The sequence below is a fragment of the Meles meles genome, chromosome 5, assembly GCF_922984935.1.
Source record: "Meles meles chromosome 5, mMelMel3.1 paternal haplotype, whole genome shotgun sequence".
Taxonomy (NCBI): domain Eukaryota; kingdom Metazoa; phylum Chordata; class Mammalia; order Carnivora; family Mustelidae; genus Meles; species Meles meles.
Genome location: NC_060070.1, coordinates 101,449,068 through 101,473,679, shown reverse-complemented (window position 1 = coordinate 101,473,679; position 24,612 = coordinate 101,449,068). Strand labels below are relative to the sequence as shown.

The following is a 24,612-nucleotide window of genomic DNA, read 5'->3' as shown; positions in this document are numbered from 1 at the left end:
TATACTCAAAGCATCTGAATATGTTGTTTAGAAAACTGGAGCATTAATGATGTTGCTGGTATTGAATGGGTGATATTCTGATAAGCTTGTTAAGATTCTGTGTATACATTCATGATTTAACCAAGTTAGGTGGGTTTTTATAAACATTTTACCATCTTTATTGATATAATTGACATACAGTAAACTGCACATACTTAAAATGTACAGTTTGGTAAGTTTTGGTATATGTGTACACCTGTGAGACTGCCACCACGATCAAAATAATATACATCATCTCTAAAAATGTCCTTGTGCCCCTTTGCAATTCCCGCTTCCCTTCCTACTTCTCTTCCCACCTCCACAGGCAACCACTGCTTTGCTTTCTGGCCCCGTAATAGAGTTCACATTTCCTAGAGTTTTAGATCTAGGAAATGATAAAGCATGTACTTTTCTGGTCTGGCTTTTTAAGCTGCTTGTATATTTTGGGATTCATTCATTTCATTGCATGTATCGGTTGCTCATTCCTTTTAATTACTGCATTATATTCCATTACATGGATATACTAGGACTTATCCATTTTTTGGATATCCAGTTTTTAGCTATTATAAAACTTGTATGAATATTAATGTATAAGTGTTTGTATGGACTTATGCTTTTATCTACCTTGATTATTTCCTAGGAGTAATTGAACTTTTCAAGGAAATTACCGAACTTTTTAAAAAGTAGTACCATTTTATATTCCTAGCAGCATTGTATACCAGTTTGTCCACATCCTTGTCTACACTTGGTATAGTCAGTCTTTAATTTTAGCCATTCTAATAAGTGGGTGATGGTATTTCATTGTATTTTTTTTTTAAGATTTTATTTATTTATTTGACAGAGAGAGAGAGATCACAAGTAGGCAGAGAGGCAGGTAGAGAGACAGGAGGAAGTAGGCTCCCTGCTGAGCAGAGAGCCCCATGCAGGGGCTCGATCCCAGGACCCTGAGATCATGACCCAAGCCGAAGGCAGAGGCTTAACCCACTGAGCCACCCAGGTGCCCCTTCATTGTATTTTTAATATGCATTTGCCTTAAGAACAGTGGTGATGAGTATCTTTTCATGTGATTGTTTGCCATCGGTATGGCTTTTTTGTGAAATGTGCTTAAAGCCATTTCCCTAATTTTGAGAGTTCTTTATATATTCTGGATGTAATTCTTACCAGATAATTTACATTGCACATATGTTCTCCCAGTCTATTTTCCTTCTCTTAGTAAGGATGTCTTTTGAGGACAGAAGTTGTTCATTTTAATGAAGTCCAGTTTGTCCATTTGTTCTTTTATGGATCAAACTTTTCGTGTGTTATCTAAGAAATCTTTCCTTAATTCAAGATCACAAACGTTTTCTCCTGTATTTTCTTCTAGAAGTTTAATGACCTTAGGCTTTACATTTAGGTCTGTGATCCATTTTGAGTTAGCTTTGTCTCTGGTGTGAAGTATGGATTTTTTATTTTGGTTGCCCCAGCACCGTTTGTTGAAAAGACTATCCTTTCTTCGCTGCCAAAGGTATGTGGCCTTTTGCAGCTTGTCTAATTCCAGTTGTCTGTGTGTATGTCTTTATTTCTGGAGTCTTTGTAGTGTTCCGTTGATCTGTCTATCTTTATGCCAGTACCATACTCTTTATATAGCCATAGCTTTATAATACGTTGTGAGATCAGGCAGCATTAGCTCTCCCAACTTTCTTCTTTTTCTAGTTGTTTTGACTTTTCTAGGCCCTTTGAATTTCTACATCATTTTTAGAACCAGCTTGGCAATTTCTACCAAAAACAAACCTGGGATTTTGACAGCAATTGCATTGAATCTGTAGATCAATTTGGGAAGAATGGACATCTTAATAATGAGTCTTCTGACCCAAGGAAAGTAAATCTTTAACTTCTCTCATCCTTTTTTTTTTCTTTTTTAGTTTTTTAACATACAAGTCTCACATTTTTTGTTACTTGTATCACGGTTTCGTGTTTTTTTTCTATTGTAAATGGTATTATGTTGCAGTTTCTGACTGTTCATTGCTAATATATTGAAGTAAAATAGATTTTTACATATATATCTTCTGCAGCCTTACTAAACTTCTTGGCAGGAGAGAATTCTGCCACTGAACCACCCATGCTAAACTTCTTGAACATGTGGGATACAGTTCTAATAACTGGTCTAATGTCTTAGCTAATTCTGTCACCCTTGTTATTTAAGATTAAGTTCATTTTTATTTTCTGAATGTTTCTCAGCTTCTTTGCACGCCTGGTAATCTTTGACGGAATTTCAGATATTATGAATTTTACCTTATTGGGTGCTTGTTAATTGTATATTCCTAACTTTGTTCTTTAAGCCTTGTTCTACAATACAGTTATTTGGAAGTAGCTCAGTTCTTTGCGGTCTTGATTTTATAATTAGGCAGATCTCGAGAAGTCTCTGGGGCTAATCCCTCTACTGAGGCAAGACCTTTACAGATATTTTCCCCAATGTCCCTGAATGAGGAGTTAATCTATTCTGGTTTGTGGGAACACACTTGGCCCCAGCTTTGGGTACTTGGTACTTTGGTACTCCTGTATGGGTTGGTTTACTACTGAATCCTTAAGTGGGAATCCTCTGCAGATCTCCGGGGTTCTCTGTGGTGCTTGGTCCTGTGAACTCTAATTGATTTGGTTTCCTCAGACCTTCAGCTGTCTCTTCAATTCAGGGAGTACTCCAGGTTCTGCCTTACCTTGCTGCCCTGATCTAGAGCCTCTCTTCCGGCAGTAAGTTGGGACAATTTGTGGACTCGCTTTGCTTTTCTCCCCCATAGATCAGGAATCTCTGCCTTGTGCTAACTGCTATCCAGTGTTTTGAAAAAGCTGTTTCATATAGTCTCTCTCATTTTGGCTGTTTCAGATGGGAAGGTAAAATCGGTTGCTTTTATTCCCTCTTGAACAGAAGTAGAAGTCTTTCCTATTTTTTCCTCTTCTTTCAGCTGTGTTCTCCTTTCTCTGTAAATTTTGTCCAAAGGCTGGCTGCCCTCGTGGTTATAAGCTACCTCCAGCAATCAACATTTAGCCAAGTTTCTTTTTATTTATTTATTTATTAAGATTTATTTATTTGACAGATCACAAGTAAGCAGGCAGGCAGAGAGAGAGAGGAAGGGAAGCAGGCTCTCTGCTGAGCAGAGAGCCCGATGCGGGGCTGGATCCCAGGACCCTGGGATCATGACCTGAGCTGAAGGCAGAGGCTTTAACCCCCTGAGCCACCCAGGCACCCCTGTTTATTATTTTTATATTTAAGTAATCTCTACATCCATCGTGGGGCTTGAACTCATGACCCCAAGATTGAGTTTCATGCTCTTCTAACTGAGCCAGCCAGGTGCCCCTAGCCAATTTTGTTTAAAGTCAGGATTTTCTTTGCCTTTGTTATGATGGTCATCATTTAATATCACTGTTTTCGTCCTATGACTGGGTATTTGGTGAAAACAATTATTTGAAAAATTTGCATACGTTTTATGAATAGACTTTAATTTGAAGATGCAAGTCTAAGCCCCGGGTCTTCCCCTGAATGATTGTGTGATCTTAGACATAGAACTTAAATTCTTCAGACCACAATTTCCTCATCTGTAAGACTAATAAAAAAACAAACAACCCTACCATTTAGTTTTGAATTGCATGTTTACATATGTATAGTTCCTAATTGTGTTTTTTAACAATTTACTGAGAATACTTTAAATTCCATGCAACTTATAAAAATCAGGAAATGCATACAAGAAATGGTAGAATCTATTTCTTTACCCTGTCACCTTTTGGGTTTTTGCATTGGTCTAAGATAATATAGTTCACTGGCTACTGACAGAGTAATTATAAAGCCATGAATACTAGGTTTCTAGAAATTTTTTAATGTCTTAAGCCTATTTGAGCTTCACAACTTTTCCATTAAAAGCAAGATGGTATTGTGAAAATGTTTTCTTGAAAAAAGATGATATTTAAATTTCACTTACATATGGCAGAACACTAAAGGCTTTATTTCTATGATGGAGAACTTTTAAACTAAGTATTTATTGTATACTTCCTATATATTAAGGACTTCCTGTGCTAGGTCATGGGGTTGAAGAGAGAAGTCAAGAAAAGTGAGAAGCTCTCCACCCGTGAACTCGAGTGGGAGGCAGATGGGTGGCTGTGCAGGAGGGAGGAGAGGAAGAGTTTGCTGTATATCTAGAGGCTCTGGGAGTCTTGTGAATGGAAGGTGGGGAGTGAATCTTCTGATAGGTCTCAAAGTGAGTTGGAGAAGCAAGGAAAAAAGGGAATGCACAAAGGTGAGATTACGGAGGAGCCTGATGTTGAGGGAGTATTGCAGTAACACAGGACTGAAGCAGGGAAAAGGGAATGCCTAGAAATTGATGCTAGAAAAGTACGTTGGATTCAGGCTGTTGAGGGTCCTATGTAATAGGCCATGTCAGGAGATACAGTATTGTTAAGTCCAAGACTGGTACAAGGGAATTTCTTCCAGGTCCCTTTGATCATAGTGTGAAATGGAATGGATTGGGAGGATTAACTAGAGACAAGGACCCACACTATGGAGGACATGTCATTGCTAGGTGAGAGAAGAGAGTGTAGCTTAGGAATCTGGAGATAAAGATTTGCATATACTAAAGAGTTACTTTAGGGGCACCTGGGTGGCTCAGTCAGTTTATGTCTGCCTTCCGCTCAGGTCATGATCTCAAGGTCCTGGGATCATGTCCTACATCGGGCTCCTTGCTCGGCGGGGAACCTGCTTATCCCTCTGCCTGCCTCTCCCCCTGCTTGTGTGCTTACTCTCGTTCTGTTTCTCTGCGACAAATAGTCTTCTAAAATTAAAAAAATAAAATAAAAGAGAGATACTTTAAAGAGGGAGTGAAAGGACCAGGCACATGAGCGGTTAAGTTATGTCTCTCATACCTATTCCTGGCAAAGATGATAGATGAGTAAGACTCCCTGGTAGGATGGTTCCTTGGGGAACTGTTGGTTTGGATATTCTGTTCTGCAACCCTTTAATTTAAGGAGCCCTCTACTCATTCAGTAGAAATACCAGGTAAGACAGAAGAAAGCTGGAGCAACATCTGAGCTGTGTGTATGGTGGGGCAGCCACGGCCTAAAGATTGTGCTTCAAACCCAAGTGGAGAGCCAGCTAGCCCAGGGAGAAGAGACCTTGGTGGCACCTCAGAACCCTGATGAATCCGTGGGATCCTGAGAGGAAGGCGTGTGGGGGTAGTAGCGCTGTCCGGTGCGGGAAGGAGGAGAGCACGCTTTCGAGAGCTGTGGAAGGATGGGAACTGAAGTGAAGCCACTGGATTTGCTGGTGGGGGAGGGACCGGAGGCTTTGGCAGCAGCCTATCTGGAACATATTAAGAATTTGGGAGAAAAGCAAAAGTTGGTTTCTGGCCAAAATAAATGGCACAACGCCCATGGATGTTTTCAGAGCTCATAGGGTCCTTAAAATCTTGGTTATAATTTTAGAAAGAAATAGAATTGAACTATTTTAGTTGAACTGGATAGTATATGAATTTGGGTATCCCGTAAGGAATAACGTCCATGGCTGTTAAGTTGTCTCTGTTGCACGTTAAAAATGATTGTAATGGATAGAATATATTAGAATGGCGACCCTGAGTCTCCACTTAAAGATTGGGTTTCTCAGACATGGTTTAAGACATTGAGGAAACATGATTAAACCTCAGTCTTGTAGCCCAAAGAGCTCATTTTGGATACAGCTTGCTAGGTATTCAGAAACCTTGGTTATCTGGATTGGTATATCCTTGGAGAGTTTATATGGCTACAATTCTGCTGTTGGACACTGAAGTGCTTTCTGTATGCTTAGGATTTCTGTGTCTGTCATGGTCAGACCATTTGGGATTTGGTAGTTAAACTTATTTCCAGAACAAAATTACAAAAGGATCCCAAACCAGATGTTCCTCATTACATAAATGTTCACACACATCCACTGGTCTTGTCTTCCTTCTCCTGAGGTCCTTTTTTTAGTCCTTTGTATTTGGTTAAAGCATTTTTTTTTTCCTGGATGCTGATGTAGCAGAGTTAAAACAAAACTGTTAGGCAAGAGACTCCGTGACCCTTTTCCTGGAAGCTAGTAAGATTCCGGGCTGTGACTCTGCCCTGTTTGGATTACTTGTGGGGGTCATGGGCTGGGGTGCACAGGGCTTCACATATTTTAATGCTCCAGAGAGATAGTCAGGATCTTGAAGTACCTGTAAAAGCTGGCTGGCCCTGTCTGAAGTGTTTTCAAGAGTTAAGGGTTGCACCAGTGACCTGCAACCCTAGGAAGTTAACATTTTTTAATTAAAAAAGCTTTGGGGGCGCTTGGGTGGCTCAGTGGGTTAAGCCTCTGCCTTCGGCTCAGGTCATGGTCTCAGGGTCCTGGGATCGAGCCCCACATCGGGCTCTCTGCTCGGCAGGCAGCCTGCTTCCTCCTCTCTCTTTCTCTCTGCCTGCTTCTCTGCCTACTTGTGATCTCTGTCTGTCAAATAAATAAAATCTTTAAAAAAAAAAAAAAGATTTTATTATTTGGAAGGATATGCTCTGAGCACTTTAAACCACAGACAAACCTGAAGAGGTTATTTAGGAGTATGTCCTTCATTTCCTTCTGGAAACGTTGACCTATTTACACAAGTTGGGTACATGGAAGGTACCTTCTTAGCCAGCATGCTTTCAGCAGCCCTGCCTGTGCTTAAGCATGGTAGTCCTCTCCTCTTGGCCCTCCCAAGGCTGCCACTGCTGTACTGAATTGTATCTAGGGATCCTGATATTGGGGCTTTAGTACTCAGAGGACTAGGAAGTAAACAAAAGGCTTCTAAGGACAGAGTTTATGTACTTTCCTCCTAAAAGCGTCTCAAGCCCTTACCCTGAGAACACTCACTTAATGCACAATCCTGAAAGCTTGGCATCTGGCTTCTCAGTTCAGGGTGAATTATAATAAACAGATCAATCGAGGCAGAAGCGAGAGAGACCAATTCAGAGAGCAGTTGTGAAAACCACATCTAGATGTGGCAGCCCATTGTACTTCTAAGAACCTTGCTCTGCTGTGATTCTAGTTAAATGAAATTGCTGATGAAGTCTGAAGCCTTAAAAAATAAAAGTGTGTTTAGGACCTTCCTATTGATAGCAGAAGAGGATGTAATCAGCTTTAGAGGGTAAATTTGCAAGATATCATATGCTTGAAAGGGGTAAGCTTTGGGCAATAAGACAATGCATTTGAATAAAATTACCTTCCTGGCAGTGCAGAGTGAGTAACATATTTGAAAGTAAAAGAAAAATGGCTGATCATACACTAAGAATTTCTAGAAGAGCTTAATAGAAATACAGAAATATAGATTTCCCCCATCAACCAAAAGTGAAGCATCCCTATGAAACCTTTTGTAACCCAAAATCGTGTAAAGAGAAGAAGCAATTACTATTAATATATGGAAAAAATTGGGGGTGTTTCCAGACTCCCAAAATAACCTTAGACCTTTTTTTCTAAGCTTTTATTTGAGAGAGAGCATAAGCAGAGGGAACAGCATAGGCAGAAGGAGATGCAGACTCCCCACTGAGCAGGGAGTCCGACTTGGGGCTGGATTCCAAGACCCTCGGATTATGACCTGAGCTGAAGGTATCTGCTTACCCAACTCAGCCACCCAGGTGCCCAACCTTAGACTTTTTTGATACTTTGGGATGTATCTTGCTAACGGGTGCACAAAATAACCTAAGATAAAGCCTAGATGCTCACTGACACAGGTCAGAACTATGTCTACTTTAGACTGACCTGCTGGTTGTAGTTCCGAGGGAAGGGATTTGTCTACCCTCTTGATGTTTGGTGTGCCCATTGTCTCTATAAGGGCTTGCTGGGGGCGGGGGGGGGGGGGCATTATTTTCGCCTTTTTCCATAAAGGCAAACAAAAACAAAAACCTCCAAATTTCTTTCAATTAGCAAAAACAGATAACTTTATCCCTCACTTTCTGTAAGTTTTGCATTATGGCATTTTTTGCTTTTATGAAAGACCTATGTTAGTATGTTTTTCACTAACCGAAAGAAATCCAAAGAGGATTTTTGCTTTTGTGGGGGGCTGGAGGGAGGCAGTTACCATGCTAATGTAAGGTCTTTTGTAAAAGCAAGTGGCCCACCACAAACTTTTGGAAAACAGGGAACACTCTTCACTCTAATCAATTCTGATTTTCGAAAGTTTTTACGGGGACACTGTGGTTTCCAATAACGGGGAAACCTGTGCTCTTATAGGGCTTTCATACAAAGTGGCTTGACTCAGATTTTTTGAAAGCTGGGGGATACTTGTATTGCTTTAGAGCTGGAAGGAACTTTCTTTTTGCCCCCACTTATTTCTTCAAATGATGAAGCTAAGGCGCCCAGAGTCTAAGACAAATTCCAAATGTCTGTAATTGTAATATTTCTAAGAAAAGAGGGAAAATTAAGACTGTTCTGAGCAGTAGTAGTGCCCCCTTGGGGATGGGGACAAGGAGGTGCTCGTGCTGGGGGAGCCGGGTGGTCAGCAAAGGTTTTTCTGAAAAGGTAGCACTGAACTTGAGACCCACAGGAGCCAGCTGTGTGAAGGGCTGAAGTAAAATCTTCCCAAGCAGAGAAAAGTGCTGTCAAGGCCCTGACTTGGTGTTGGAAAAACAGAAACGTGGTGGGGAAGAGGGAGGTTTGATGAGGGGTGTGGGGTTTTTTGCTCAGTGGGAGCCGCTTGAAAGTTTCAAAGAGGAGGGGGATGACTGGATCTGCTTGGTGCAGGAACCCAGGACTACTTAACTGCAGAATTAGCAGTGTTCTACACTATGAGCTTTCACTTTTAACTGAGACCAGTGGTCCCTGAAACAAATGCCAGAGGAAATATTCTGGTGAGATCGTCCTTCCCTTCCTATCAGTGACTTATTCTGATAGTCTCTATTTCAAGATCTTTCTGTAATGTTGATTACAGCCGACAGCATTTGGAAAGCACCTCTAAGACACTGTTCTGCCTCAGTAACCGTAGCCTCGCCCGCAAGCTGGAAAACAATAGCCACCAGCATCTGTGGGGTGCTGTGTAGTTGCTACTGCTTTAGGCAGTTGACACACAGCTTGTCCTCTTCCCAGTATCGGATGGACTCCAAAGCCTGCTTCCCCCATATACCAGCTCCCAAGTAAGCAGGAGGAAGAATGCTCAGACAGTCTTCATGGGCTCCAACCCAAGAGGAGATGGAAGGTGGACAGAAAAAGAGGAAGGGATGGTGGTGATAAAGGAAGTAGGCTTTTTTTGTTTGAGTGAACATATAAATGTCTTAGAGCCACAGATGCTCAAGTGTTTTTCGTACCAGATGGCCAGTGATTCCCTTCTAGTGAAACGCCAACATCCTTTCCAAACTATAATATTGAATACGCTTGGTAAATTTCTCGGTCTGCGGGACAAATGCTAACAGGTTTAGTAATGTGGCTGCGGCCTTCCCAGCTAATCTTTTGCTGGCAGTGGAGCCCTGTGAAAGGGCAGAGGCGGGTGAGCCCTTTATATGAACATCAGGCTGACCTCACTTGATAGTTATGCAGCCTGTGCCAGCCTTGGCCAGGGGCAGCAGGTAGCGGGCCAGAAATCGGGTGCTTTGACTTGCCTCTTTAACGTGAACTTGAAATATGGCAGGAAAGGAGTTTGTATTAATAGGAGTCTCCATCTTCCACACCCCAATATAAGGTTAGAACTTTGCTCTTGGTGGAATCTGCCCAAACATCCAGGAGTCTTTCCTGAAGAGGGAGCCCTGATGCTGCCTTTCTGAGATGGAATTATGCAAGAGTGTGCTCAGATTCTTGCGATGGTGGAATATAGCATTAGAATTGGAGGTGTTGAATCTCTGCCCACCATCCCCACGCCCTGCGCTGTCACTGGGGGCATAGGTGAGCCCTTCTGGGCACAGCACTCACTTTGGAGATGGAATTTTTCTTTTAGCATTGGCTCTCACTTAGTCTTTTTAGAAAGTGCTTTTTTTTTTTTTTTTTCTTTTTTAAATCCTTAGTTTGGTGGGCTAGTCTACGACTAGTTCTAAAAACTAAAACTCCAAACTTCTTTTTCCTGGGCAGTCCTTGAATTCAGACCAACCTAACTTTTACCGTAAAGGAGTATGCTTGTTTCTTGCTCTCCCAGCCCTAGGTGTGCATTCGGGCAGAGCTGGGCACCACCATGGAGAGTGGGTGTTCTCCCTCCCGCAGCAGCATGCCCCCCACGAGAGCCCTAAGCTCGCCCACGCCTGCTAGGAGCCGCCTCACAGGTTCTTGGCGCACAGTCCCCAACACTAAGCGCCGCAGAGCAGTCGATCCCGAGCAGCCTCTGTCTGGGGACCTGGATACCTCACTTCTTGTTAGTCACATGGCGACCAGGACTCTGGCTGAGGAATGTGTTCACAGCAAAGAGCTGAGGAATGCACTTGTCCTTGGAACCCAGAAGCTATAGGTCTGAAGTACAGATGTTTTTAGGTAAACAAAAATATTTACAATACTGTGTCTTCAGGAAGGGTTAGGGATTAGGTTAGTTGATTTAACTGCTGAATGCCCTCACCATTGGTGACTTTACTTGATGGAACTGCCTTTTGTGTGGTCAGTTTGTGTGAGAAGACTGGTTGGGTTCTGCTAGATTTCATTAGAAAGAACGTAGGAATGCCTTAACGTGGTCTTTTTTTTTTTCTTTTTAAGATTTTGTCAGAGAAGACAGCAGAAGCAGGGGGAGCTGCAGGCAGAAGGCTGGTGGCTTAACCAACTGAGCCACCTATAGGCGCCCCTTCTTTCCCTCCTTTAAAGTCTTCCATTTTTTCACTTAGGCTTCATATTACTAATCTTGGCATGTGAAAAAATTTTTGTGTGGGCCAAGATAATGATTCAAGGAAGTTACTTCACTGAATCATACAGGAAATTCACTGATGTTATGTATTGTTAAAATTGAGATTAACACATTATAAATAAAAAGCTGTGTACTCCGTAAACTGAAGTCCTAATCTAGGATGCCAACAGAAGACCAGGTCAGGGTGAGGCCACATTTATTTTGTTTTCCAAAAGCATAAACTTCCCTAGAGTACACCCTGTGTAATTCTGTGGTATAAAATGATATCTCGTAGTAGGAAAGTCAAAATACATCCAATAATTTAAGAATTTGATATGACTTTAGACTAAACTAAAGCATTCTTTGGGGCCCGTGTCGCAGTTTAATATAACCTATCAGAAGTTTAAAACCTCACCATATACAAGCCTGTACAAAAGCACGTGTGTCAAGAGTTTCTACCTCATGGTTATTAGCCCCCCAGAAGTGCTTAGAAGTTACTGCATAAAACAGTGGTTTTGATATTTGATATTGATATCACTAGATGTGTCTCACTTGGGAGTCTGCCTTAAACCCCATTCTGAGCCCCATCAAATGTCATTATATCCATATCAGAATTTTTTACTCAAGTCGGTTCAGTATTTGAAGCACAGCTCTTCTTTTGGTCTCCTCATTTAGGTCTTCCCTGTTTAAGCGCAGGTGTTTAAAACTAAGCATCATGGGGGCGCGGGTGGCTGTGGGTTAAAGCCTCTGCCTTCGCCTCAGGTCATGATGCCAGGGTCCTGGCATCGAGCTCCGCATGAGGCTCTCTGCTCAGCAGAGACCCTGCTTCCCCCTCTCTGCCTGCCTCTCTACCTACTTGTGATCTCTGTCAAATAAATAAAATCTTTAAAAAAAATAAACATCATGGCAGCTGGGTGCTCTGAGTTTGGGTCTCTTGCTAGGGACGGAAATAAATACCATCAACTGGACAGTTGAGCATGCGCTCAAACATACTGGTCATTTGTACTTTGCCATGGTAGATAACGGTCTTCTGGACGGAAGGCTTGGCTGCTAGCTTTAAAACTGCTTCTAAAGTAGGGGAGGACTGTTGTGGCATCATCTCTATTGGGCGGACCCAGTTTATCTGCGTCTCTGACCAGCCAGACGTGTGATTATGCTGCAGTCAGAATGTTGGTAGAGGAAAGCTTGGGAATCCTCTGGGAGGTTGTTGAAACATCAGTAGACCCTCCCCTTCATCTGGCCAATCCCTTTCTTCCAGGAAGCCTTCTGATCTCCTAAACTAGATCAGTTCTACATATGCACAGTTCTGCTTGGTCATCACGAGCACTTACCCAGATCGTTTCGTTCTTTTGTGTTACTGGCTGTGGATCTAGGAGCAGTGGAAGCTTGAGAACAGGAGCCGCACCTGCCTGACTCACCGTATTGGCAGCACCTATCCAATACTGGGCCTTGCTGAGTGGGTGAAAGGACAGGGGTTGGGGGCAGACAGCAAGCCTGTGGGTTTGGGTGCTGATCTGTCATGAACTCTAACTGTATCCTTAACCCCCAAAGTGGCTGTGGGCTTGTTTTGGAGTTAGTGTAAAGAGCAAACTGGGTCTCTGAGAAGTGACAGGTTGTTTTAGCAGGAGTCAAGACTACTGCTTGGACCACTGGAAAAACACCAACAGTGGAGTAGAGGAGCTGGCCCTGAACCCCAAATTTTGAATTTCGGTAGGATGGCTAGAGACAAAAGAATTTCTCAAAAGTAGAACCTCCCTAAACACAAGGAACTGCCTCTAACTGCTTCTGAGCCGTATAGAACTAGATTGCTTTCCTAATTAAGCACCATTTTTACCTCCAGGAAGTAGAGATTTAAACACTCCTGTTTTATAAAATGTCTAGCCTTTCGTCAAGTTCTAAGCTCCTTAAAACCCTTACCTTCATGGGGCGCCTGGGTGGCTCAGTGTGTTAAGCCTCTGCCTTCGGCTCAGGTCATGATCTCAGGGTCCTGGGATCGAGCCCCGCATCGGGCTCTCTGCTTTGCAGGGAGCCTGCTTCCTCCTCTCTCTCTGCCTGCCTCTCTGCCTACTTGTGACCTCTCTGCCTACTTGTGACCTCTCTGCCTACTTGTGACCTCTCTCTCTGTCAAATAAATAAATAAAATCTTTAAAAAAAAAAAAACCCTTACCTTCAGGTAGAGTACCCCCCCAAAAATTTTTTTTTACAAAGGAAATTTATTTTAAACTGGTGGTAAATCCCATTTAAAGGTAACATAAATCCTAAGGGAAAAAAATGAGTATTTTGATATTCACAGTTACTCTTGTTATCTTGAACTCTGATGCCACAAGTATTTCACAGTCTGCTATATATCCAGCATTGTCCAGTGTACTTACATCATCTCAATTAAGATTCTTTACTTTATTGGCCTAATTTTGGATGAGCATAAAGCACCTCATGCTTGTGTAAACCTGCACTGAATAACTAGTGGATTGTTGTGTTCAGGTCATTCCTAGCAACACTGTATATACATAGCCTACATAATAGTCTTTTGAGTGGGCCTTTGTCTTTGATTCAACTGTTCTATTAGTGGCTTTTTACCATAGTGGGGTAAAACTTAGCATTTTTAGCAATGAAATCTAAATTTTAATTTTCATTTGTAGAAAAAGTGCACATTTAAAAATATGTGTCTCACATAGTGGCTAGTTATTTTTATTGTCTCCCCCCGCCCCATTTAAAAAGATAACTGATGGGTACCGCCTAGCAACGTTCCTAAGTTGCATTTAGAGAGTTAATGATCTGTGTGCCAAGAATAGAGCCCAGTGGCTATTCTTGCTACTTCCAAATACTATGTTGATTACACAAATGTGAATTAGTCACTCTGCAGGCTGCTTATGATGCCTTCGGGATTGTGTATGTGTGCAGCGTGCATAGATGTTGCTGTAACTCTAAATACACAGCCCACATGCTGTTTCAAACATGTTTGGAAGCTGGTATGTTTAGTCCTTGGAATGTGTTGTGTTCAGAAGGGCCTCTGTGCCCTCTTGTTATTTTCTCCTTGATTTTGCCTTTTCTGTCATCCGTTGAATGCAAAAAGGAAGTTTAAGATGGGGACAAAATCCAGATATAATAAAAATCACCGTGGCTTTAGGTATTCTACATAGGGACAGCATTGCCTTAATGTGTCATTTTATTACCACTCAATAGCTAGCTCACTGAACCAAACTCCATTTTGGCTCTAGTTTGACTGTTAGGAAAGATCGAGTTAATTATTTGATGCTTGTGTGATCTAGAATTAGAAAGAAACATAAATGTATTGAGGTGGGTAGGGGAAGGGTTTAAAAAGGTAACAAAAAAGGCAAGAGCTGAAAGAACCATCCTGAGCACTGAGGCAGAAAAATCAAAGCAACTTAGGGGAGGGAAGATTACTTCCAAGAACCTTAAACTTGAGTTTGAAAAGTGTTTAGGGATTTCTTAAGGCTTGTAACTGAACTTCCATTTTATCCAAAAGTAAGTGCATTTATTTGTTTTTGTTTTTTTTTCTCACTTGGGTAAATATTCTGATGTGTTTCTGTTTCATTTGCTTAATGAGATCATGGATGATTATTTTTTAATTAAGGAGAGTTTGGTTTGTAAGCATTTTAAATGTCATCCATTTGGCTGATAAAACTGGGGCTGAGGTTGAGCTTTTCGTTCTTTTGCCCTTCCCATGCTTTAAACTCGTGGTCTCACAGTGATTTTGAAAACTAAGGATTTCAATTCTTTCAAAACTTGGAAACCAATAAGAGTTATTGCACTTTAGCCTATTTATATAAGTGGGTGCAAAAATTCTTGCTCCTTTTTTAACAGATAAATGATGGGAACCCAGTAAGCTAGGAAGTATCTCTTCATCTGTCTTGGAGGAAATGCTCTCTGGTTAAGAAGAGAACACAGATTACTGATGATGGCCTGCAGATGCGCTGGAGCCAGTGATCAAAGGAGGAAGTTTGGAAGTAGGAAGATTCCTCCTCGGAGTCAGCAAGGCATTGTAGAGCCAGAAGCTCTGTCCTGGGCCGAAGCTGGGCTAAGGCATCTGCTTAAATCTCAGACTGTAACTGCAGAATCTCAGCTTCTATGATGTCAGGCCCACTTCATAAAATTGAGGCATAATGAATTTGTGAGATTTTCAGCCAGCATTATATCCTGTCCCTGCTTTATATAGCTTATAATGATTCTTTCTTAAAGATTTTATTTAAGAGACAGTGACCGAGATAGAGTGCAAGCCAGGAGGAGAGGGAGAAGCAGGCTCCTTGCGAAGCAGATAGGCAGACATGGGGCTGGATCCCAAGACCCTGGGATCATGACCTGAGCTGAAGGCAGATACCTAACCAACTGAGCCATTCAGGCCCCCTGTAACGATTTTTCTAAAAATTTCTTACCACTCACCAAAATTGGCATTCTCTAGAGTCCTAGCAGCAAAGTGTGCTGTGCTTTGAGGGCAGGCAGGCTTGGTTCACATCCCTGCCCTGACCCTGTGGCCTTGGGCAGCTTATTCAGCCTCTCTGAGCATCGTTGCATATCTGTAAAATAGGTGATCCTTCCTCCTTCGAATGATGGATTTGGAGATTAGGATCCACATATGAAAATTCACAGCATGCCCTTTCTTATGCTCATTTAAAAGTAAACTTGTTTCTTACACTTAGGATATTTTTATATATCCATTCCTGAGACTTAATGAAGTTTCTTGTTCTATCAGCTCTTAGCTTCTCCATCCAGATCTAGGACTCCCAAATAGCTGACAATCTGTACTTAAATTTGGAAGCACTTCTGGATTCTGCAGCTCACAGTTTTCAGACATTTTATATTGAGTGATTATACAAGTGCAGATTTCACAATTCTGGTTCATGTAGCTAAAGCAAATAGTCTTAACCTATTTCTTGAACTAAAAAATTCTAATAGAAAAGCAAGAATGGGAACTTAAATTCATCAGTAAGACAGCTAGCTATCTTAGTTCAGGCTACTGTAACATTTACCATAGATTAGGTGGCTCAAACAACAGACACATATTTCTTATGGTTCTGGAGGTTGCAAAGTCCAAGGGGAAAGGTGGCAAGAGATTTATTTCCAGGTGAGGGCCCTCTTCCTAGCTTACAAGCAGCTCTGTCCTCACATGGTAGCAAGAGAGATCATCTTTCTTATTTCTTCTAATAAGAACACTAATCCCATCCCATTGGGGAATAAGGGCTTCAACATGTGAATTTGGGGGAGTTGGGCACATTCAGTCCATAGCAACAACTAATAAAAGGTAGTTTTATTGAAAAGTTTGTTGAAAGTTTAGTTTTTGTTGTTTAAACCTGCCAGGTTATTTTCTTTGGTTTTCTGACATTTTTCCCCTTTATAATTCCATTTCTTAGCTTAGGTGCAAAACTCTCTCTTGCTGAACATGGCTGTGTCTGCGTTAATGGGTGGCTGACTGCAGTGCCCTCCCAGACCAGGCAGGTACACATAAGTAAGAATAGGCCACTGCAGACCAGAGCATGCCCCACCCAGTAGGAATGGGCTTGTGGATTGTTGTTTTCAAGGCTGGAAATCTGGATTTACATGTGAAAGGTCAGGTAGATACTGGATATATTGTTACTTTTTTTTTTCTTATTTTTCTTTTATGATAAGCCAAACAAAATACTTCTGCTGACTCGTCTTCTTCGCGGGGCAGTAGTTTATCACCTTTTCTGTCTCTTGGTATCTTGCCCAAAGGGTACTCTCAAGTGTTTGCCTGAACGGCCCGATTCCATACCTTTTCACGTACATATGGATATTTTATTTCAGCCATAAATCGTGATTCCGAGTTTTCACTGTTTACACCAACTATCATGATTTAAAGCATGTGATTTCAGGGAAGACAAAAGCAGGCTCTACTCCACCCAGAAAAGTCTTACTTTGGTATTAAACTCCTGATTTTTTATCAGAATTCCACCAGGTATTATAAATGCACTAGTGCACCTTGCATTGTAAATCGTATATGGTTTCAGGGTGGGGAAGCTGTCTTAAGTTACTCTTGAAGAACCAAAACTACATTGCTGAAACTCCTAAGATAACTTGTCCATACTGGTGTGTTTATGGTTATGATTTAACTCTCCAACAGTGAGACTTAACAATGGGATTTAATAACCTGCCAGTAAATGAACATTATCTGCCTTGATATTCTATCCAGATACCCACTCTCATAAACTTACAATAAGCCACTTGAGGAAATAAATTTAAAAATGCAACTTCGTTTTGTAACTTCAGTTGACAGAATTTTTTAGCTTTGAAATACTTATGAAGTATGATCTATCAAAATCTTGACTTTTCTTTGAGATATTAAGTAGAGCAGGAGAAAGAAGTAATGGAGGAATAAGTTCTGATTCTCAAACAGGGGCACTATTGACTGATTTTCTCCAGCTTTTCATACTGTGCAAAAGAACACTCATTGTGTGCCATGTAGTGTAAGCAAATGTGACTGTCTCCAATTACTGTGGGTCCTTTCTGACCTTCACATCTCCCTGCCTCCTCCCAAAGGTTACACTGAACACGAGTCTGGAAGAAGGTTAATCGTTCTTTTACTTTCAACAGGTGGAATACATGTTGGTATCTTTTGATCATGAAAATAAGAAAGTCCGGTTGGTCCTGTCCGGAGAGGAAGTTCTTGAAACTCTACAAGAAAAGGGGGAAAGGACAAACCCAAAGTAAGCAGATAAACCAAAGGGTTGCTTTAGTGTTTGTGAACCTGGTGGAACTGCTAAAGTGGAATGTTCCTCCAGTGTCTAGGAGGCAGGATGGCATCGGAGATGAGAGCACAGGTTCCCCTGCTTCATAGCTGGGTGTACTCTTGGGCAAGATGCTTAATGTCTCTGTGCCTCTCTTTCCGCATCTGTAGAGTGAAGATAATAATACCTCCTGTGTAGGGTGTTGACATTTTAAATACATTAATGTGTTTAAGTACTTAGGACTATAAACACAATATGAAGCCTGCTTACTATTACTAAATGTTGAAAGAAAAAGAAAGGGGGGGAGCGGAAACTGTGGACAGAGTGTGACTCAGTGTTACTGAGATCCCAAACCGTGGGATCAGATAGAACTTAGACTGAGTTTGTTTGGCTGGCAGGATTGTCTTTTAATATTTCTTTAAGCAAAGAGGTGAAGGGGCATGTGCTTTTCAGTTCCATTTTCCTGCTCACTCGATTTTGGGAGACTGCCTTTGAGTTTGGAGGCCAGCAGTGAACTGAAAAAGCCCCTATGGCCTCCTCTCCTTTCTCACAAAGTGGGCGTGCTTGTCTTGGACAGCGAGCACCCTGTGTGTGGTTTTCAGTTACTTACAAATATTTTGGCCCCTGTACTTCCAACCCTCACCTATCTGAGGAGCTCTGGAGAATGACCAGCCTTTGGGAACTGTAAAGCAGTTCTTAGCTTCATTTATATGGAGTGGCGTCTCCATTTTTGGAAGTGACTTTTTAAAAACTTCTAAAAATTGAGTGGACAGCAACAAAATATGAGGGAATGGAATTTTTCCTCCTCTGTAGCCATCCTACCCTGTGGAGACCCGAGTATGGCAGTTACATGATTGAAGGCACACCCGGACAGCCGTACGGAGGAACGATGTCCGAGTTCAACACCGTCGAAGACAACATGAGGAAACGCCGGAAGGAAGCGACTTCTTTATTAGGAGAAAACCAGGCTCTCTGCACAATCACTTCATTTCCCAGGTTAGTTCCTGTATGAACATGCCCCAGCGGATCGTTCAGAGCTTTAGGTTCTAAAAGAGCCAATCATGACCCAAGCATTTGACCATCCAGTTCTCCTACTTCACAGACAGTTTATACTTTATATGCAGCATTTGATGGAATCTGTCATGTTAGAGCCGCAGGCAGACCTTGTGTGCCAACATCAGCCGATGGGTGGTGGGCCGGAGCACTGCTCCGTGAGAGCATTCGTCTGGCCTCTGTGGACAGGACCGTAAGGACCACAGTGACCACTAGGGTTGTGGCGGCACCCATCCCGGGCTGGGGTGGAGGGAGCGGCTCGTCTGCCAAGCAGTTCTGACCCTGCGAGGAGGAGTGGAGTCTGATGGCAATCAGGTGCTCTCCCCACTTGACTCTCACAGTGGCTTCCGCTGGCCAGTGCTGGCATCAGTGGCCGTTGCGAGGGTCGCCTGCTGGAGGGCTGGCATCAGTGCGCCCAGTCCACTGTTGATACGTCCTAACTTGAACGGGGGTGGGGGTGTGTGTGTCATTCGGCCATGTTTGTGTCTTGTGTTGAAAAGGAAACTTAGGGGTTGTCATCAAATCTTAGTTAGGCGTAAAAGTTCCTAAAAGTAAAGAAGACGTAAATAGTGAAGCTATGCTCTTAGCCTAGAATGAGGTACATAAATACCACACGGGCATAATAGGAGCTCGGCATCAAGCCCTTACAAATGCCGTTCTACCGAATTGTAAATCTGACTTATCTGTGCTGGCTAGCTGTCAGATTGTGGCAAAGTGTGCTTAACCTCCTCAGGGCTCAAAAGAGCTTTGGGATTGGTATCCACAGACTGAAACACTTAGAACTATTTTTATACCCTCCCTCTTTTTCTCTGATAAATACCTGTAATGAACACAGGCGTTCAGGGTTCTACTGCTGGTCTTGGAAAGACACTTAGGATTTTCTCTTTAAAAATCCTCAGTGTAACATCTCAGTGGTCGAAACCCTATTTAAGCAACTCGGACATTTAGAGATACATCTCTTATTTTCTGTGACTGCTTCGTTCTGTCATGCAGTCCACTCCCCTCTGCCTGCCAGAAGAGCCCCACCTGGTTGAGGGTGGGCAGGTTTGCTGGGAAAGGAGTTGGCTTAGTCCTTTGCCCTAGTGTTTTAAGGAGGAAGTTAAAAAAAAAAAAAAAAAAGATCCTGACTGTGCCTTTCACTCCGATACTTGAGTACCTGCTCCATGCCAGACCCATGCGGCATGGGGATGCAGTCATGAATACAGGCAGAGTCTTTGCCTCTGCAGAGATGGAGTGAGCAGGTCGCCACAGCTCCAGGGAATATAAAGTTGAGGAAGTGCTTTGAGGACAAGATGCCGAGCAGAGAGGGGGACGAGGTTGTCAGGTGGGTTCTGTGAGGTGGGGAAGATGATTGGAGTGATGTCTGTGTCCTGGGAGAAGTTTACTGGGAGTGAGGAGGGGAGGGACAGCTTAGGGAGAGTGAGCAGAGTGGGCAGACGTCCCAGGCTGAACAGAAGGCAGCTGGCCAGTGGGGCGAGGACGCCGAGAAGGGGAGGCTGGGCAGGTAGTGGGCCAGATCCTATTAACTGAGAATTTGGCTTGCTATCCTAAAAGCAGTAGGAGTTATTATAAAGGGAGAGCTGAGACAGAAGAATGTTTTATTCTGAAAATCTGGTTTTTTTGTTTTTGTTGTTTTAAGAGTATGTTCATATATATATATTTTTTTAAGATTTTATTTATTTGACATGTTCATATATTTTTTGATAGCAGGGTATTTTTTGACTTACCAACAAAAGAAGAATGTTATTGGAGTAAGCCTCACCTATCAGTAGTAAATGATAAATTTCTGTTTTGGTGTCAAGAGAGAAAGGAGTACTTGGTTTCTTAAGTATAAACAGTATGATTTTTCTCTTGTAAAGAGGCTAAACTCTATTGTGGAGCTATAATCCAAAACAATGGCCAAATGAATATTTAAGTTAATGATACGTAAGTAGAAATTTTAGTTCCTGAGTCACACTAGGCTCAGTTCAAGTGCTCACTGGGCACATGTATTGGACCCGCTGGTAATGGCCCAGGCAGACATGAAGCCCTCCCCAGGCTGCAGAAGGGTTTGTGGGATGGGGCCAGCCTGCGCTAACAGCAGTGCTGGAGGATCTGAGGACCGCAGTGCTGCCTGCCTCTGTCCTGCCCAACACACATTTTCATTCTCCCTCCGTTCAGCCTAACTCTGCTTGCCTTGGAACCCCCGAGATTGAAGTCTGCCACTCTTACAGAACTTTCCTGAAGTTTGCAGGCTCCTAGTAAATAGTGCCCACAGCTGCAAGAGTTCTCAGGAACCCTCATTATAGCTGGAAGCGGGTTTCCAGATAAGATCAGCAGATTCCATTGTTGTTCACAAGGCGGATATGGGCAGCCAACAGGTGCTTTATTTTATAAAAGGTAGGGGCTGAGCACAAGGCATGGGTAGTCTTGGCTCTTAAGCCCAAAGTTTCCTACCACTGATGTAAAGCCCTGACAAGAAAGAGCCTCCCTTGTTTTCCATTTGCAAACTTTGTCGGTCTTTGTCCTCTCTCACAGCACATTTAACAGTGACCTTAAAATTCTTAACTTGAAGAGCTGGATGTGGAATTTGAGCTTTACGTTTAGGGATAAAGACAGAGCTTCCTTTTTCTGTGTTGGAATTAAAGCTCTTGGTTAGGTCAAGTAAGAGACCTAGGTTGGGTTTCAGACATCAGGGAGATCTTGGGGCACATGGGGACACCTGTAGAGACATTGCCTAATCCTGAGGGACTCATGAGGTGATCTGTAGAGGCAAAAAGTAGGAGAGCCCTTTGATAGTTGAACAAAGCTTATCAACAGGTTGGGGGCCATGGGGGTATGCAGGGTCAAAAAACAATCAGATGAAAACTGGTAAAAAAAACCATTGGACGGCTAGGGGGAACCCCTAGCCTGTGACAATTGAAGTCACCTAGCCAAGGGACTTCTGTGCGGTTGGCTCTTGCTCTTAAATGAAGAGATAGCTAGGATGTGAAGAAGCACTCTAGAGATCCTGAGTGGGCTCCATAGCTCAGGGGTTAGAGCACTGGTCTTGTAGAGATCCTGAGTGGATGGAGGTCTCTGATAAAGTCTCTCACAGGCTACAGTCATCAAAGAAGATGTCAGTGAGGAAGACCGAGTACAAGTGGGTGTTTGTAAAGCACCGTACTTACACAGCATTTGTGGACTAGAGCCCCTAGAGTGGGGAAGCGAGACAGGTGTGGGTGGTTCTCAACAGGTGCAGTGATGGCGGGACATTATTAACTTGTGAAAACAAATCCTATCTACTTAGTTCTTCAATTTGTTGTAGATTAGGCTGTCCTGGGTTCACGCTGCCAGAGTTCAAGCCCAATCCGGTTGAAGGTGGAGCTTCCAAGTCCCTCTTCTTTCCTGATGAAGCCATAAACAAGCACCCCCGCTTTAGGTGAGTATGGCTCTGCCTTTAAAAAGACACGGAACGGATGTCCCTCACTCTTAATCCTGCGGGCTGAGAGTAAGGTGCTCCTTCCTAGAATCCTTGCGGAGCACAGACTGAATTCAGGCTCCTTTTGTAATGAACCAGGGAAGCCAGCAGGATATGCACATTTGGCTGCTTGAGCTGCTTCCTAGAGCACAGCTGACTTGCCCATCTTATAAGTTACCTTAAAGTCATTGGCTTAGACACTGTGGTCCTCAGGGTAGATATTTTTCTGTCCTAGTTCTATAAACACCATTTGGGGAAGTTTTATCTTAATTATTCCTACCTTTTCTCCCCCTAAGTGATCTCATTCTAGTCAATATACTTTCATAATAGGGCAAAATATATACAACTCTTTACCTTCTGTGTTCTGTTAACTCCAAGCTCTACTAGCTTGTAGTTTCATTCCTGGGTTTAAAGTGGCTTCAGGGCGCACACCACTCTGATCTTGCTTTGTACCTTGAGTCTCCTGTATCATCCCCAACCTATGCTCCTGACCTGCAGGTGGGGACCTTGGGTCTTGTCAGTGTGGATTCCATGGACAGGTCTGCACGCCTGTCACATGCAGAGTCTTTTGGGGGAACAGATTGTAGGCAACGTTCCCGACTTCAAATGTTAGAGTGTGCCCAGGGGGAAGATAGATTCAGTTGCAAGAAAAGATAAGGTTATGCTGGATGCCACAAGGTAGATGCATTAGAGACCCTCCTCGGAGAAGGGAGAGGGTGCTTCTGACTGAGGAGATCCCAGCAGGCATGGGAGAGGCTGGTCCCCAAGCTGAGTCTGCATCACCGCTGTCCGCTACAATTGTGTCAAGCCTCAGGTGTTGTAAATTTTCTAACAGTCACATGAGAAAAGTAAAAACAAGATGGACTTAATTTTATTGTATTGTTTAATCCAGTTTATCCAAAATTATTACAACATGGAATCAGTATTTTAAAATTATTGATAAGACATTTTGCTTTATTTTTGTATTTTGTAGTAAGTCTTCAAAATCTGCTGTGTATATTATCCTCACAGCATATTTTAATTAGGACTTGCTCCATTTCAGGTGCACAGCGGTCACAGTGTGCCTGCTGGCTTCTGGTTTAGACGCTGTGGGTCTAGAGAATAGGTATTAATACTGCCAATTGGGAGGGACAGTAACAAGGTATTGGGGCTCCAGAGGTGCCTAGGGAAAGTGAGTTATTAAAGCTTGAAGTCTTCAGAGTGAACACGGGGAGGGTTAGGAATACATGGTGAGCCCAGACCACTGGCAGACCCCAGACACTTGAATTTGAGTTGAGAAGTTACAGGACTCAGGTATCCAGGGTGGAACAGGGAAGAGAATAGCATTCCTGATCAAGAGGCAGAGGAAGTGGTGTTAATGCAAAGACTTCTCACAGAAAATTCCCTTAGAATAGCTTGATTCACAGGGATATTCTGTAGGATTGCCTCAGACACTTCATTTGAAGGAGGATTTCTGTTTACTTGCATACGAGTGAATTCTTTTACCTGTTGGTTCTTAGGTGGCTGATTTATGATGTTTGGTTGTCTGTTTCAGTACCCTAACAAGAAATATCCGACACAGAAGAGGAGAAAAGGTTGTTATCAACGTACCAAGTAAGTCCACAGAGGGGTGGTGGGGTGGGAGGAGCAGCTGGGGAATTGCTGTTTAATCCTTGAATCTCACCCTTGTCCCGTGTTTCATTTGTTTGTTTCATTTAATCCTACAGTATTTAAGGACAAGAATACACCGTCTCCGTTTATAGAAACATTTCCTGAAGATGAAGAGGCAGCCAAAGCTTCTAAGCCTGATCATATTTACATGGATGCCATGGGATTTGGAATGGGCAATTGCTGTCTTCAGGTATTGTTTCAAATACACAGAGAGGCAGAGTGCCCTTATCCATTTCTACTTACTAACTTGTTTGCTTTATAGATACGCATGTTTTACAATTACACTGTAATAACAGTTGAAATGAAAGCTAAGTATGCCTTTCTGAAAACCAGTGATACTTACTGAATTCATTGGTGGCTACCTCCTGTTGGAGAAATCATGGCATCTCCAGTTTGCTACAGAGATAAATGGTTGTTACTTACAGTGTGAACTATTCCATGATCCCTGCCTCTATTCTTTCTAGTGATGGTTGGGCCTGGAGCTTGTAACATCATTCAGATCTGTTTCTGAAAGGGAACTCTGGATGCACTCCAGTGCCCTTGTGATCCAAGGGAAGGATTGTTTGGACCGTAATTGTTCATATCCAGGCAAGGCCATCTAGTGGTAGGAAAAGAACGACTGAGCAGCCTGTGTTTGCCTTCCTCCTGGCAAAGTCACATAGGAGGTGGCACAGCCTTTCTCTGTGTCCTCCGTTAAAGCTTCCTGCAGCTCTAGTCAGATGGCTGGTGCCCCTGGCAAGTACTGTGCCCAAGCTCACTTAGGACCTGCATGGGCGGGCACAGGACCCACCTGGCAGCAGTGGGTTCGCGCTGCGCCTGTCCCTCATGCGGGACTTGGATAGCTCCCCTCACTTCTTTTCATCTTGGTTTTCTCGGTTCACCGGAGGGCTTATATTAAGTTCTCTTCTAGGTCTGACTCGAAGCTAATAATTACTTCACTGTTTTTTTTAATCAATGGAAGTGCTTGTTTTAACCTTTCCTT

The 24,612-nt window shown here is 42.8% G+C and overlaps 1 protein-coding gene across 1 annotated transcript in view; it reads left to right on the top strand.

Annotated features, from left to right (window-relative positions):
* The window catches only part of GCLC (glutamate-cysteine ligase catalytic subunit), a 47,977-nt gene that overhangs the window by 5,350 nt on the left and 18,015 nt on the right, over positions 1 to 24,612 (top strand). Inside the window, exons 2-6 of the mRNA XM_046004725.1 lie at positions 17,355 to 17,467; positions 18,302 to 18,484; positions 21,828 to 21,941; positions 23,515 to 23,573; positions 23,687 to 23,820. Coding sequence (XP_045860681.1) covers positions 17,355 to 17,467; positions 18,302 to 18,484; positions 21,828 to 21,941; positions 23,515 to 23,573; positions 23,687 to 23,820 — 603 coding nt within the window. The remainder of the gene's footprint in view (positions 1 to 17,354; positions 17,468 to 18,301; positions 18,485 to 21,827; positions 21,942 to 23,514; positions 23,574 to 23,686; positions 23,821 to 24,612) is intronic.